This window comes from Callorhinchus milii, unplaced genomic scaffold (genome assembly GCF_018977255.1).
Source record: "Callorhinchus milii isolate IMCB2004 unplaced genomic scaffold, IMCB_Cmil_1.0 Scaffold3, whole genome shotgun sequence".
Taxonomy (NCBI): Eukaryota; Metazoa; Chordata; class Chondrichthyes; order Chimaeriformes; family Callorhinchidae; genus Callorhinchus; species Callorhinchus milii.
This window is the reverse complement of record NW_024704744.1, coordinates 93,138,091-93,155,587: the sequence shown is the minus strand read 5'-3', so window position 1 is coordinate 93,155,587 and position 17,497 is coordinate 93,138,091. Positions and strand designations below refer to the sequence as shown.

General features: G+C 37.1%; 1 protein-coding gene across 6 annotated transcripts in view; it reads right to left on the bottom strand.

Moving 5' to 3' along the window:
• babam2 (BRISC and BRCA1 A complex member 2) overlaps positions 1-17,497 on the bottom strand; it is a 66,983-nt gene that overhangs the window by 47,274 nt on the left and 2,212 nt on the right. For 5 of the 6 annotated variants that reach the window (XM_042333549.1, XM_042333553.1, XM_007910059.2 and 2 more), the window contains 4 exons: positions 14,174-14,356; positions 13,276-13,352; positions 12,644-12,738; positions 3,641-3,835 (listed from right to left, as the gene is read on the bottom strand). In XM_042333549.1, coding sequence (XP_042189483.1) covers positions 3,641-3,835; positions 12,644-12,738; positions 13,276-13,352; positions 14,174-14,301 — 495 coding nt within the window. In that variant the 5' untranslated portion in view covers positions 14,302-14,356. Of the gene's footprint in view, positions 1-3,640; positions 3,836-12,643; positions 12,739-13,275; positions 13,353-14,173; positions 14,357-14,635; positions 14,690-17,497 lie in introns of all 6 variants that reach the window. The other variant, XM_042333550.1, reaches the window with a different exon arrangement.

Sequence of the window (17,497 nt, the reverse complement as noted above, 5' to 3'; positions counted from 1 at the left end):
GTAGGAATAACTTGGAAATTCAGATTCGATTCAAATTGGACTTTTTTGGGTATATGAAAATGAAGTTTTCATTTCTCATACAATATTCAGAGACACTACAGATTTTGAAGGTGGAGGAAAGAAAACAAATGGAGATATTTCTGAACGGAGTGAGTGGAACTGAACTAATAATAATTAATTATAACTGATGAAATAATTCAAATTAATGTGGATAGCAGGTAATCAAGGACTAGAGCAAGCAAAGATAGAGCTTTTAAAGTGAAAATCGGTGACCCTATTGTTACTTTTGCTTGCAAGGAACTGTAACCTAAAATTAGTAATAATAATCCATGCATTTGATATTGCATGTTATCACATCTTTGAGACGTCTCAAAGCGCTTCACATAATATATTGTAAAATTAATTGACTGTATATTTTGTGGGCGAAACGCTTGGGTGCAGCAGTGTCCCACAAACAGTCATGGATTGAGTGACCAATTTTTTTTCGAAGGGATTATTACCAAGAGAATTACCAATTAATTCCAGAGAATGACAGCAGATAGGGACTTTTAATGTTGGCAGATATGCATTTTGATGCATGATTCATACAACTGCATGATCTGGAAGTACTCCTGCATCCGTGACTTCAAAGAGATCAGTGAATTGCTGACAATTAGTGTAATGGTTGAAGACTATTATGTATTGTGGATTTGCTTCTACAGGAAACTGTATTGCCCAGATTTCTTTCACTTAAAGCCATTAATAGTTATCAGAGGGACACCTTCATCCTTCCTGTCTGGCCTAGAGTCGAAGCCGGGTCTTGGTGATGAAATACTGTTCTATAACTTTTTATAAGCTGTGCTGGGTGATACCACTTGTAGCTGTTCTAAGGATTTAGACCAAATACACCATCAGTAACCATAAAATTGGAAAAACATTTTTGAGGATATGGGTTGTAGCTCCATCTCATTGTGTACTGTAGAAAATTGCAGTGGGATGTTTCTTTTAAAGCTAAGACATATTAAAATTGAAAAAATAACGCAACAACTTTGGTTTGAGAAATAAACTATTTTACTGCTTAACATAAGTTTAACTTCTGTATTTCGCACACTTTCTTGCAAAATGGCTTGTAAATTTAATTGGTGAAATCATAGGAGCAACTTTGCTCATTTTCTTAGATGGAAAAGATGATACAGAGATACTCAAGAGGGAAAGGGAGAAAGAAAAAGTTTGTTATATAAGCACTACTGAGATATATGAATATTGCATTGCTCAAAAAAGCTTATACTGTTTGTAGGAAAATATTAAAACTCCAAATTACTGGTAATCAGTTAGTCCACAATTAACAATAGTCTATAATCTTATAATAAATTACCTAATTTAAGGTCTTTAACTAGCACTTCCAATAGCAAATCCTTTTTTTAAAAAAACAGCAAGTTTATACAATCTTGAGAATATTAACTCCCAGCAACATTTTACAATTTTCTAAGACAACACAGCTGGCAATTCAACAAAGGAAACAGCTTGGCAGATCAAGTCTGGCGCAGTAGGCAAAAGTAGTTCTACTTTGTGGTACCATTCTGGAAGTTTAACTCTTTAACAGAATAACGCTGAACAAGTTTGATTCATAAATCAAACTTTTCCTATGCACCATTTATTTTCCTGTATATTTACTCAAGTTTACAGCCTTGCAACTCACTTTTAAGAATCCATTATTTTTATAAATTAAATATTATTTTCTAGGTTAGAAAAAACTGTTATTCTATATAGCATTTCTCATTTCAATGTCTGACAACACTTTGCTCTTTGAAAACATACAATGCATGACATGCTTTGGGTAAAATCATGCTTATTAATTGGAACGATGAATGAATGCCCATTTTGACATTTATTCCCAAGAATATTTTAAGGACTATATTCAACCAGAATAGACAGCCAATTAGCATCATTAGAGAAAATGGCTTAAACAATTTTAACCGAATGTATGGGGGAGTTGAACTATATGCTATTGAAATGACACATTTGCAGAAGCATACCAGGTTAAGAAATGAATTTCTGAGTTAAGAACTCCATCTGTGAGTATTAATTCAGTTTTGCCTCAGATGTGATTCTATTTATTCCTCCAAACCATTTCCCTGGATATCAATATGTATTTTATTCAATCATACTCTTTTAATTGTCATTATCTCAAGCTTTCCCCCCAGAGCTAATGGTTTGAGTAGAAACATCATTTCCATAATCTTTTCACCCACTTGGATTCATAGATGCTACAGCTCAAAAACAGACTATTTGGCCCATCCAATCTGGCTGGAGTTTACACTCCCAACGAGTACCTATCCCAAATGATAATATCTTGGCTTTTTACCCTTATCCCTCAATTTTATTCTGCCTTAACCATGTGTACATCTTTTTATGAAAGTGCACATGCTGCTGCCCCATCAGCAGACAGTGAAAGGGAATCCCAAATTCCTCTGTGTGAAAAAAATATTCTTAATCTTCATTCTAGACCTATTTCGTATTCTCAAACTGTGCCCTTGAGTTCTAACATCCTCTGAACTCCGGAAATGATGTTTCCCTATCCACGCTGTCTAGGTCTCTCATCGCCTCCAGCACCTTAACACTTTTCGTATAATGAGAAACAAAAACTACACTCATAGTTTTCCAACTGTGGCCTGACCTTTGTTTTGTACAGATTCAACAAGATCTCCTTATCCTTATATTCTATCCCCCTAGCTATAAATCCCAAGATCTCATTGGCTATTTAATGGCTTTATAGACCCAACACAGAGTTTTGGGGTGTAGTGGCTGAAAGCACGATCTCCGATGGTAGGGTGGAGGGTGTGAGGGACGAGCAGGAGGCCGGTGCCAGTTGAACGGAAGTGAATTGGTGAATGAGGAGGAGAAACGATTTGCTGAGATGAAATGGAGGCCGTTAGTTAAGTAGGATTGAAGTCCCACTAAGGTAGATGAGGGAGGAGAGCCGATGGAAGAGGATGGCGTGGTCGACTGTGTCGAACGCGGCAGAGAGATCCAGGAGGATGAGGAGACAGAGGGTCCTGGTCACAGATAGGATGTCGTTTGTGACTTTGACAAGCGCTCTCTCTGTGCTGCGGGCAGGGCAAAAAACAGACTGCAGGGGCTCGAGGAGGGAGTGGGGGGAGAGGTGTGACAAAAGTTGACCTGCAACAATGAGTTCCACATCATAGAACTTATTGCCAATATAGATTTCTAAAAAAAAGTGATCTATATTGGCATTAAGCTCCATGATGTGCCTAATGCCAATACAGATCACGTTGGAATGCCGGTGGGCTTGAAACACAACAAACTGCATTTAGGTAGTAGTGCTTTTCATGTTAGAAGGATACCCTAAGATGCTGGGGAAAAAAACATCTTTTTATGGCTGCATCTCTAACGAAAAACATGTAGGGCCTTGCTTTTTTTAAAAAAAATGCCTTCTTCAGTTAGAAGGAATTTCAAAATTCTGATCAACATATCAGTTTAATGGGATGATAGCTACCTTCCAATTAAAATCAGGGTTTTGTATTCTAGTGTGAAATATAAAGTGTTGCTAATTAAGTGGCAGTCATCTCATTGATGCTTGTAATCTGTTAGTTAATTTTTTTCTCAAAAATCTATTCAACAGAATTTGCTATCAATTTACCCAGTTATTTTTTCTTCCTGCGTAGATCTCCATGTTGTCTCCAAATTCAGGCCCCTCCTGTAGTGCTGTATACTCAAACATAAGGCGTGAGCTCTCATGGAGTCGATCACATTGATATCTGTAGTACTGCTGCACCAGTTCCTTAATAACAAGCAGGAGACAGTCTGGATTCTGGGAGTTCCAGGCATTCAAATGCTGAATATTGAGATAAAGAGAGAAAAACATAGAATGGACATTACAGACCTCTGCAAGCTTCAACAAGAATAATTTTGAATACTGTTATTTGCTTTAGACCACCACTTTTAAGGCTTCATATTTTGAATGTGTGTGCAATATACAAATCATGACATTCAAACATTTTCAAAATAATACATGTGTTATGTTGGGTGAATGTTTTTCAAGAGTGGCTTTTTTTTAGAAATAAGTCATGGCATTAATGTAATAATCAAAGGACAAACAAAATCTGCATTAATACTATAAGAGTTCGGGTTCTAATTAGGAACGCAAATCTGCAATATAAATTCAAATAAACATCCCAAATTAGATGAGGTATGTTTTAAAACAACAAAAAGGATCATGTTGCCAGCGACAGAAACTCTAACAACAAGCTGATTTTGAATATTTGGCTAATTCTGAAAAGTGTTTTTTTTCTGTGCTTCTTTTCACTGCAAAAAGTAATAGCTAATGTGCACAAAGGTCAACAGCTTATGAGGTTATTCTTTGACTAGCCTTCACGCTCCCCTGAAGATACAAATTCCCTCCTTCAGAAAACTGATTGCAGCGTGCTTAAACTGAATGAATTGGAAGGTCAAAATAAAGTACTTAATTAACAGATTGCTCTTACAAGAAGCATTATACCCAGGAGCAGCATGCAGGAAGTAACAGTGGCACTTGTTGTGCATAGTGTGCATGTGCAGGAAGTGATATTACTGGCACTTCCAACACAGAATACGCAATTGCAGGAAGTGACACCAGCAGCAATCTGACCATTATTTTTCTGTTCATCACTTATAACACGGCCAGTAAGACACTGGACCCAGTGGACTGAATTATAATGTAGTTTTTCTGTATTCATGCTTTACTTTTTCAAGCACTATTACTAGACAGAAAGAAAAATCATCACACGAGAGATACGTCCAGAAGACTATGACTACATCTTGTCACAATTGTAAGCAAACTCTCTGTCATCTTGTTCAAGCATTGAACAAAGTTGTGATTTGTAACAATAACTTCCAACATCACATTGAAATTTACAGTACAGAGGAAGGCTATTCAGCCGATTGTGTCCTTCAAAGAGCAATCCTTTCAGTCCCATTTAACTGCTCTTTCTCCATACTCCATTTAGGTATAAAACTAACACACACAAACTGAAGGCTCTGGAAGACGGTAAATAATTCTGACAACACTGCTGCACCTGTCCTCTGCCTCAAGGGCAGCAGCATGATGTGGACGTGCCACATGCATCGGAACCACCCTGATTTCATTACCATTTGCTCACAGTAGCTGTGAAATGGGAGTGCTGGACAATCTACATTTGAAACTCCATATTCTGTGGCCTCCTCCCTTCAAGAGCCTCCAAGAACACCTCAGTTGCAATGGGCAACTCAGAAGAATTAGCAGATAGGTAGATTAGTGTGTGAAGTTTCCATCTCGTTGTGGATGGAATGGTTTCTCATCTACGTCCTAAATATCATCAGAGTGGAGGAGATTCTTCAGGGTCCCATTGTCTTGCCTCATTGTCCTGCTACAACAAAAGGACCTTAAATGGGTTGATCAGCTTCAATGAAGATTATCAAACAATAATAATATTTGGTTTTGATACAATTCAATTCATGTCAAGACACCTTAAAGTGCTTCACAGGATTTACAGTAAAGTGCAGTGACTATTATTATAGAGGAACAAAGCAGTAATTTGCTCACAAAACAGCTGTGAAGCGATTGACCAATTTTATTTGGGGGATTATTGGTCAGAACAATGGGAAAAATTCTCTTATCTTATTGAATATAGCCTTGGGATCTTCAATATCCTCTACGAACAGGCAAATGGGATCTTGGTTAAAGTGTCATCTGAAGGATGGCACCTCCAATAATATAGCGAACTGCCAGCATCACATTGGAATGTCAGTCTAGACAATGTGAGTTCAAAGTCCTGACGTGAGCTTCAGCACCGATTGGCTTTCAATAGCCACTTTCTGGACACTGTTTCTTAACGTTCAATTATTACTAAATTCCACATCACATAACATCCAGTGCACAAACCTGCCTGTAACTACAGAAAAGAGCCGATCATCTGTACTTATTGGAATCAGCCCCTTTGCAGATAAACAGACAGTGTGGATAATACAAATTCGCTCTAGTGCTAACTAAAAAAGTGTTCCAGCAGTAGTTATACTGTTAGTACAGTACTAGACTATGCCAGCTCTTCTATTTCTCACTCTGCCTTTTTCTTTCCATAAGTGTATGCCCCTTCCTCTCTGCGTGTCCCAATTTGTCTCTCTAAATTTCTCTCTCATTACAATATCACTATCTCCACCCTAACTGCATATTACCTGCACTATCGCCCATAAAAGTCCTTTTGGTGCCTGTGTGCCAAGGCAAGCAATTGTGAGCGAAGTTGCTAGGATTCCATACCTGGGTTGAGAGCTTCCCTAGAAACCTTGCATTCAAATTTGTACAACAGGCAGTTTTGCTGGTATCCTATTCTATTGGTGACTGGCTGGCTTCCTGTCCTATAAAATGTGTGCAAAGGAAATTATGTAGTGTGATGCTTCTTGTGCACTGTGCGGTGCCTAGGAAGTGAAGTCTGCTGCTATGCACAGGAAGCAATGCCAGCAGCAACTTGACAGCCCAGAAGTCAGTCATTTTGTCACATTTCATAATAACACAGCTTCAGATATTCGACCCATACAACTGTGTTATAATGCTAAATGCAGATGCTGGAAATCTGAAAACAAAAACAGAAGTTCTGAACTGGCGAAGGGACCCCTCTGACGAAGGGTTGTGGACCCGAAATGTTGACTCACTTTCCTTTCTCCATAGATGCTGCCTGACCCGCTGAGTGTTCTCAGCAACTTCTGCTTTTATTTTGTGTTATAATGCTGTTACCCTGCTTTACTAATAACGTGCGCCTTTTATCCCCACCCCTGCAATATCTTGGCGTAAACACTGTGTGTAACCAAATGCATTTTTGTTAATTCAAAGATACACTTAGTTATTTTTATGCTGTAGACTCAGTGAAATGGAAGGCAAATTGAGACCATCAGCTACTGGTAGAGAAGGTATTCATCCATCTGTTTGGATTGGATTCAAAGCAAGTCTCAAAGGTGAAAGGACAGTGGTTTTACACTCTGAGCCAGCCAGTCTGCTTACATCAGGCAACATTTGTTTTCACATAAAAAAAACTTTGACTGCATGCTTGGTTAATCCCTGTATCTAGGGAAAACAGAAGGGATATTGTATCTTTCAAAAAAAATGAACTGTATTTCGGGAATCTTACATCATAGCAAACTATCTGCATTATGTCTACAACTAACTAATCCAAGCTAAACACCAACAGAAATGCCAACGCACAGCACCACTCAATAGGAAGTCCATTGTTTTTAGTTTTATTGAAACAGAAACAATTGCTGTTTAGCTCACAAACATAAAGCACAAATGCTATGTCAGGAACTAATTATAATGATAGTTATACATTGTTTTTCTGGAAGACTTTTTCTCCTAAATACTAGTCATATGAAAATAATTATTAACAATGAATTACTTCAGATACCTGTGAATCCTGTAAGATTAATAAAATGTGTTATTTGCTGGTGCTTTTCACACAATTTGTTACCCAGAATTACTCTACCTTCTTCATTTTGAGAAGCTTATTCTGAAGATAATACAGTAAAACTCACTTAAGTCGTATCAGTCGGGACCATAACATTTAATATGACTATGTGAAGTCCGAGTTGTAGAACTCGTAGAAAATCCGATTTTATCAATAATCTACCTGTGCAATTTAATACAGACAGTAAGTGTGCATGCGGTAGTTTGCCATTGCAGCTGGTTGCAGTGTCATTGCAGCGCATGTTAAGACTACATTTCCCTCGAGTCAATGAATCTTCACCAGTCACTGAATACGCAAACATTGGAATCACAGGAAATTAAGTTCTTCTGCGCACGCATCGACATTTCCTGCGATTCAATGCAGCCGGCCAGTAAGTGCACATACATCAAGGGGAATGTAGGATAGAGGAGTAATGTAGTAGAGGAGTGGCGCTACGACTTAGGAAGTGAGTAATACGAGTAGTGTAAAGAAATCTAAGTTTTGATAGGAAACTGAATGGGACTCAGGTGAACGTACAACTGAGGCATTTAGACAATTTATAAAGACTTATGAATTTTACTGCATACTCAACAGATTAATCGGAAAATTTAATGAATTTTCAAAATATTCTGTTCAACAGGTAAGATAAATTTACTGCCGAACAGAAAATATCTCCCTAAATGTAACCGAGGAAGACATTTCATAATTTCCTTTACTTATGGTGCTTTAACACTTTAAAAAACACCCTTTCTAAAAAGTAACCTAGTACAGATATTTTAGTTATTCTCCACAATTTTCTCTTGAATACATTAATTAGAATTAATATTTTGTTGATTATCCCTTAATTTGGGCATTTATAGAGGATCAGTCTAGTTCAACTGGTAGCACTCCCACCTCAGAGCCCCAAGATTGTGGGTTCAAGTTTCATGTTGGGACTTGGAACTCATATCCAGTAGTCTGGGCTATATGCAGTGAAGTGCTAGGTATGTTGGAGGTGCTGTCCTTCAGGTGAGACATTAAACTGAGGTCCCATCTGCCTACTCAGGTAGACATTAAAGATCTCATTGTAATATTCGAAAAGAGGAGTTTCTCCCTGTATCCTGGCCAACAATCCCCAAATGAAATATCGGTCACTCACTCCATGGCTGTTTGTGGGACACTTGTATGAAAATTGGCAGTAGTATTCACCTACAAAATACAGTCACTAAACTTTGCAATATATTCGATGAAGCACTTTCACACATGCTCCCAAAATGAAAGATGCTATATCAAACGCAGGATTATTATTTATTATCAAGGCTCTATATTTTAAATGCGTGTGGAACAATTCTCATCCAACCTTCTCTGAATCTTGATACACCGTAATTTAAGATTGCATATTTAGGTTGACTAAACCTTTTTTCGTTGAAATTCTTCCAAAATAGTATTTTAGAAAATAAATGGTCATATGCAAGATTATTACTCAAGCACTGAATTGCAGTTTTTTTAAAAAACGCCTCAAGTTGATACACGATTATGTTGACACCAGCCAATTGTTTTGGATACTGAAAGTTCTTGTACAGCATTACCTACATAGTTTGCAAACCATAATTGCTTGTTTTTTTTAAAAAAAAGTTTAGCAAACTTCACTTCTCAAATTAAGAAAGCTGTCAATCAACCTTCTCTCATACTTTAGACAATGCCATTCTATTATTACTGTTAGTATGCAAAAATGTCAGGACTCACTGTCTGATTTCTGCTACCTAGTCAGACCTGTTCATACCCTTCTGATAATTGACTGAAGTAAGAATGCCTTGTCAGAAAGCATTGCTGTGAAACCTTTTCCTGGTATATCGATAAACCAATTCAATGTGCCATACACCAGACAGCAAAAAGTACTCGTCTGCCCCCCCATCCCCCCATTGCAAAATCATTTTAAAAAAGTATTTTGGGAGATGTATATGCTAATCCTTGCACCTATAATGTCTCAAGATAATTAATGGGTAACTGCTGTAAAGTATAGTGACTATATTTGGAAACAGGCACTGTATTCGTAAATTTTCACGTAGCAATCTGCCTACAAGCAGTCATGACCGAATAACCAATTTAATTTGGAGAATGCTGACTGGGACACTGGGAGAAACTCGCTTCTCTTTGAATAGCAACATGGACACCTCCAACAATGCAACAGTCCCACCCAAGTACTGCACCGTCGTGTCAATCTACACTGCGAGCTCAAAGCCCCAACTTGGTGTTTGAACCCAGTACCACTTATCCAGACGCAAGACTGCTAACAACGAAGCCAAGCTAAAACCATTTCTCGTTAAAAAAAACATGTATCTCTACCTCACTATGATGTTAGAGATACCTCACCTCAAACCAGTACCACAGTTTAGTTGCTTGCAAGGTGAAATCAAATGCTTCTTCTCTCTATAGCTCCATTTTTCTATATTCAATTAGTCTTTCAAAACTTTTTATTGTCTATGTCTTAAATGCATTCATTTGTCACACAAAAGTTCAGTGCTGATTGCCTATATCAATAAATTTGTGTATGATAATGTTCTACTGTGTGGTTATATTGTTTTAAGTATGAAATATTATTTCAATTACATCACAATTTCAAAATCAAACATAAAACTAGAACAGCAACTTCATATATTGCTAAAAAAAATGTACTTTTCCTCACTGAAACTTAATAATAAGCATAATTTTACAATTATAGTTAATATTTTCAAAATCAGTTGAAATCATTTTCTTGCATCTGTGCAGCATGTAACTATGTGGTGCAGTATAACATAATTTGCAGCAGTAACAAGTGAATGTTCACTCCAGAGAATTGGTGCCAGGGTGAAATTTAGATCGACAGGACGAAGCCCAGACTGTGGCTTTCCTGCTACGGCTATTCAATTATGTCAGTTGGGCAAAGTGGTTGCCCAAGACGATGATTCATTTTAGGGCTGTACAAACAGGTGTATGCAAGCATGAATCCAAACCAGAACCCAAAGCCATTAGTTGATCTGTACCTACACAATGCATTCACTGGAGGATAACACTGAATGACTTCATCAGTAGGATTTCACAAAATCCTCATTATCATCACACTACCATTTGAACAGTGAATCATTGTACATTACATAAATTAAAATTTATTTTCTTTTTGGAATAAAGCGACCTAAAAAATACATTTAAAAATAAGGTATCCTATTTATGTATCTTTGTAGGTCTGAAAAACTCATGATTTGTGAAATAGACCTTGAACCATAAACATTTAAAAAGTAATACACTATCAGAAATGTCCTATGAACATTGGATACATTGCACTATTGCCTTCCTAACAGCCTCTTAACCCAACATCAAGCAATTGAAATGCATGCCAGTTTGTTTAACAAGTTTTGTGAGAAACGGAATGTGGATACAAAAATCAGCATTGGACTTTGAAAAATACAACCTTAGTGCAGTTTTAATTAGATTAACTAGTAACATATTTTAAAATAACATAGCTAGTGATTTCCACTGAAAAACACCTGCTCTGAGCCAATCGGATTGCCTTGGATAATGTAACATCAAGAGCTGTGGTACATAGAGAACATGGACTAGGGAACATATAATAATAGTAATAATATAATAATCCTTGCATTTGATATAGCGCTTTTCACATCTTCTAGCAGTCTCAAAGCGCTTCACAGAATATACTGTAAAGTGTATTGTGTATTGTATATACTAAGCCTCAATTATAAACACACCCAATTTACCTTACCTACAAAGTGCATGCCTTAGACAAAGTATACAGCAGGACAGCTTGGTAAACCCTTTGTTCATTTGACCTGAAATTAAGGTGCAACTTGTTCTACTAGGGCAGATAAAATAAATTGTTATGTTTATGAACAATAAGCAATACTAGGGTTTTGGTGCTTTTAACCCTATTCCAGTTCTCAAATCACACCACCACCTACTCCCTTTGCTTTTAATAGATTCTTAGATCTCATGGTCAAAATAATAGATAACTTGAGAAATATTGAACAAGGTTTTTTCAAAAAAAGACACAACAAAACTGAGATTTTAAGTTAGTGCATGCTTGCATTTTTTTCCTTGAGGTCTTCATTCATGATTTGTGGAAACTAGTTAAAGGGAAAACACTTTTGTAGTAGCAAAAACAAACTTACAAGCAGTTTTAGTACCACTCTACAAATTTTATAAATGTACAACAATACTTTAACTGAGTATTGACTAAGCAATCTTTTAGTTATCAAAATGACAGTTATAAATACAGCGTGCAACAGATTTTCCTCCATCTTGCAAGTAAAAAAAGAGCATTACTATATCCTAACACAATATACCACTTCAATTCTTAAGTAATTGATCTTTTTATAATAAACAGTTTATGTACACATAAAACCGGATAAAATATTTTCTCTCAATCCTGTCAAGAAAAAAGACAAGTGCATTTATTATAGTTCCAATCTCATTATGCCATATATATTCTGCCCTTATGTTATTCTAACCATTATTATTCTCTAACCTTCCCACTAGACCATTGAAACATACCAAAGATTTGCTTATAACAGTTTTGAAGCAGAACTTCAATCACCAATTGAAAGAAATCTATGAAGAACTGCCCAAAAGAGAGCTTAACACCATATATAATCTGTTCAAGAGCTCCTTGGGGCAACTAAAAGTCTTAGTTACCTCCCAGTCAGGTTCTGCTTGCTTTCCTCTAACTCCAGACTGATGAGAATACCTTTTAAACCAGAAACCTCATCTTCAACATGCGATGACTGGCCCCAATTTCAATTGAATATGACAATGATACATTTAACACAAAATGTTTCTGAGGTTCTTCAGTAAAAACAATCTAGCTTCAAAATGATTTTAAAATTTACCAAAAATGTGCATCTATAGAAAGTTGGCAGCAGCTGAAAATCCAGTGACACTCGTTTGGGAAATTATGGATGGCTCCTTCAAAACATGCTTTACCAATTGTTAAGGTTTGAATTCAGTGTTTAGTTTCAACACTAAAAATTGTGAGGGCCACACAGCTTTAAGATGTAATCTGCTGCTCCCTGAATAATAGTTGGTTTAATAAGAACTAGCATAATTTCAAACAAGGATCACACCATATCCTTCAGAACCTACTAAAATCAGGTAATCCAAAGGATTTATTCTGAATTTATTGTCCCATAATGAAGAAACACATAGTAATTCTACATCAAACTTACGTGGAGAGTTGTGGGTTCAGGCAGAAAGTCAACATCTTCACCAAAGATGAAGTCTGGAGGCAGGTCTGGGTAATGACAATTGAAAATAATATCCCCTTTTAAAAAAAAAGCACAAAACAGTTCCAGTTTTAAAAACAATTCAATTATTCGTGATGCAAGCGACAAGAGGGAAATAAATTGAAAAAACTAAGGCAAATGGGGACATTAGGATAATTATTTTCATCCTCTGAACTCAATTAGTTGAGCTTCAGATTTAGAAATATTTTTGGACTCAAATTCCAGTGGATCCACTCAGTTTTTTACCCTTTCAAAATATCTAAAGTAAAATACTACTTGAGGAAGGAAAGCAGTGCCCCCTGGATCTGTACTTAGCAACCCACAAAATTTGAGACATCTGATTTGAAAGGCATAGTATTAAATGTAAGGATTATTATTTTACTTTGAAGCACACTCCAAAACTATCACATTTATATTTATTTGATTAAACTACAATAATCTCCAAATTATTACCATTGTCATTTTGTAATCTCCAAATATTCAACAACAACTTGCATTATAAAGCACCTTCACGCGGGGTGAGGAAGCGCTTCATATAACTTAAATATAACATATAAATATAACTTAATGCTTACATTTTAATGTTTCTCCAGCATATGGAATGTGCAGTTTAAACCTGTCACAACAAGGTCCGGGTGTTAGGGATGTACAACTGAAAGCAGGAACAGAAAGCAAATCTTAATTAAAAAACACGAAAGTAGTGGCAAACAATATACATCAACCAAAACCTGGGATATTGACCAGATATCAAAACAGCCATCATTCTAATAACTAAAATCTGTTAAACTCACAAAGTGTGAGAGATCAAAATGACATCAACAACAAAAACATTCCTTCCTTTGCGTACAAGTTGTTTCCTTCTTTCTAAGGGAGAATCCAAATATTGAATAATTGTTGAACCATATTATTAGTTAATATCTAATTAAACCTCTGCAACGAACTAATAACCTTCTAAGTTATCTTTTTCATGCCCCCACTCCCCCTCCCATATCCACTAAAAGAGCATTTTGGTACAGTAAATTGTAGATTAAAAAAGAGGTTCAAGTATCATATTGAACAAATTGAACAATGAAGGTTAAATTACCTGAGTCAGTGTAGGGGAAGACAATTATTACTTTAATGAGACAATACAAATATTAGAATACTTGTAAAATCACTATTTCCCCAAATCAAATTTTATTCTCTTCCAAATTGAATGCAATGGTTTTCCACATCAACTGTTATTGAGCTAGAAGCTTCTGATGTGATCATTAATTTTTCCCTACATCTCCAAGTTTGCCTTGGATACTGAAGGCCCGCCTGCCTGGCTTGCTGAACGATTTAACTGGGCAAAACATTGAGTAAACGATAATTCAGATGTACCAACAAAAGGCAGGGTATGGACAATCTTTTTACAGAAAGCAATGAAAATACCAACAATCATCAAAAAATAATGTAAAATAAACACGCAACCCTTGACTGGAGCTTACCTACCCTGATTTAAGGTCAGTTATTTTTAGGATGTTTGTAGCGTCTAAACCAATTTTTCCATTTCTGACCACACTGGATATGAAGGGACGAAGTGCAGGAGAAATTCTGTTTAAGGCAACCTCTGGTGACATTTTGACTCAATAATCTCCACCTGTCAACGTCCAACCAACAGGACAGATTGCAACACTAAATATTCAAAGAAAAAGGCACAAGTTAAAATGTGACCAAACTGAAGATATTCTGTGAATAAAAAGATGGCTTGAAACCTAAAAGTTCCCACTACACATTGAAGCAAATGTATACTGGCAAAATTTAGATCAACTTTGTTTCATAAATATTTCAATTAAATTCAAACCCTCGGGCAGTGCCTGAGGTTTTTAAGGAAGCAGAAGAGTAGTTTTCTTACGTGTGATAAAATATCTGCTAAGAGGCTATGAATATGTTAGCATATGATAACAATGGTACCTTTAACATGTAAGTTATTCCTATTCCTGGTGAAGTTCTAACAGCCTTATTGTCCTGCAATAAAGCAATAAGATTAATGGTATCCACTTAAACAATGACTGATGACACCATTTCAGGAATCATACGAGACTGGAAAATAATCCAATCAAACAATATGATCTGTTGGACAGCACAGCTTTGGAATTTTTTGGGTTCACCCAGATATGTGGAAACACATCACCTTAAGTAAGAGTATTCCAACCAGTTTGTCACTAGTTCCATGGAATGGCACCAACACATGGAAATTTTATCATGGAATGTATGAGGTGTCCCCAAAGAGTAGTAAAGAGTATAGAGAAAGAGAAGGTAATTGAGATTAGCATGAGTTCATGGGGGTTTAAACACCACAGGCAAAATAGGCTGAATGGCTTCTTACTGTGTCATACATTTCTATGTTTCTATGATTTACCTTTCCTTATTTGAATGGAATCCTTCCCTAACATCATCAGCAAACCTTGCCTTTAGAAGTGGCCCTTCATAGGTCTTTCCTTATCACCATTGATGGAACAAGTCATTAAACAATTGTATAATGACTTGTTCCATCAATGGTGATAAGGAAATACCTATGATGGGTCACTTCTTGGAATTATAAAGTTCATAAATCCATTCCGGTCAGCAAGTTTATTGATAGTCTATCTGTGTCCCATCACTTAACTCCTCGCAAAATGTTGATGCATTTTAGGGCTCCTATGGTAAGATATTTTTCAGACGTTAGGACAGCCAGATGGATTGCAATTATCCTTTTTCAGTCCTGTACATTCCTATGTTTTGCATTTGTTCAGCACTAAGCTAATAACTTGTAATAAAATGTAGTTATCCAGCAGTTATGCCAAGGTTGATCTTTGAACCATTATAAATTCCACAATACCACAAATATTACTGTAACAACACAATCAACAGAAATGGGAGCAGAAGACTGGGTAGTGCAGTGGGTTCATACAGAAGTCTTTTATAAATTCATCTCTGGATTTAATTCACCCGGGGCGAATGGCCTTCTTCTGTGCCATACATTTCTATGGTTCTATTGAATAGAAATCTCCTTGGTGTGTCAGTTATGAGAGCCCTATTTTAAATGGATTCTGATTAGTGTGAACCCAGGCCTCAACCATAATCTTGAGTGTACAACACAGAATGGGGAGCGAGAGGATTCATAGATTATACAGCTGAGAATCAGGCCATTTGGCCCACCCAGTCTGACTGATGTTTACACTCCACACAGATGCCTGTTCCTAGATCCTACCCCTAGTCCCATGTCTCGGCTTCTCCCCCATATCCCTCAACTTTACTGTTTAACCACGGTGTCTTTTTTTGAATGTGAACATGGTTGCCTCCCCAACAAAGAGAATCCCACACTCCTACCACTCTGTGTGAAAAGGCTTTTTCTAATCTCCATTCTGAGCCTTCAAATTCTTATTTTAAAACTATGCCCTCTAGTTACAGACACCACTCACTACTGGAAATAATCTTTCCCTATTTAAGCCTCCCATCATCTTATATACCTCTATCATTTCACTTCTCAGCCTTTTGAACTCCAAAGAAAAAAGCCTATGTTTATCAAACTTTTCCCTATAATTGCATTTCCTAATTTTAGACAACATCCTGGTGAATTTTCGCTGTACCATCTCCAGCACCTTAACATATTTCCTATAATGAGGAGCTCAAAACTACACACAGTATTCCAGCTATGGCCTGACCATCATTTTGTACATTTTCAACATGATCTTATGCTTATATTCTCGCTATAAATCCCAAAGTCCCATTGGCTTTTTAATGACCCTATAATAATAATAATCCTTGCATTTGATATAGCGCTTTTCACATCTTCTTGACGTCTCAAAGCGCTTCACAAAATATACTGTAAAGTGAATTGACTGTATATTTGTGGGCGAAACGCAGCAGCCAATTGCGCACAGCAGTGTCCCACAAACAGTCCTGGATTGAAAATGACCAATTTATTATTGTTTTTTTTGAGGGATTATTATTATGATTATCGCTGCCTTCAGGAACATGTACTACTTGATCCTCTGTTCTTCTACCCCTTTAGGATTTGCTCCCTATAAATTATAGGTTATTCCTCTTGAAATGAAATACTGAACTCCATCTGACACTTGTCTGCATGGACGGAGGAAATTAAAGAAAAGAATAAAACAGCGCCATAAGCCGAACAGATTGCAACTTTTGTCAGTCATCTTTTAGGCACCACCCTAACGTTCTTCTGCCTTAAGCCAGCCCCATCCATTTGCCTACAAATCCACAGTCAAGTGCTCAAGACATTGAACAATCCTGAAGTAGAGCACAGCGAGTTAGCTCCAAATTCCCCAAAAGATTATACCAAATTTCAGCAGATCCAGAACTGATCGATAAGGCTGGCATATTTGCCTGCCCGCTTTACCTGCTCATTCTTCCTGCCCAATATCTCCGGATTAGAATTAGCTAAAGAAAGGCTCCACCAACACATCAGGAAGAAATACCTCCAGAGAGCACAAAATAACCTGTCACTTACTACTCTAGTGAGCAAGGAGGGCAGAACCCACTATGAAACATGTGTGAACCACACTATCTGTCGGTCCACAATAAGATGGCCCCGTCCAGCCTCAGACCGAACCCACACTTGACTTATCAATTCAGGGACAGTCTAAGTTCTCCGCAAAAGGGCAAAAAAGCCACAAGAGAGATGCGAAAGCAGTTACGACAGCCTGAGCCATCTTCAGCAGATTCCCAATGTTAGCAGCAGTACAGACGTTGGCAGAGACGATACCAAACCGAGTTGCGTGCAATGCCAGCGCCCTCGTGAGATATTGCGCAACACATCTTCCAACAGCT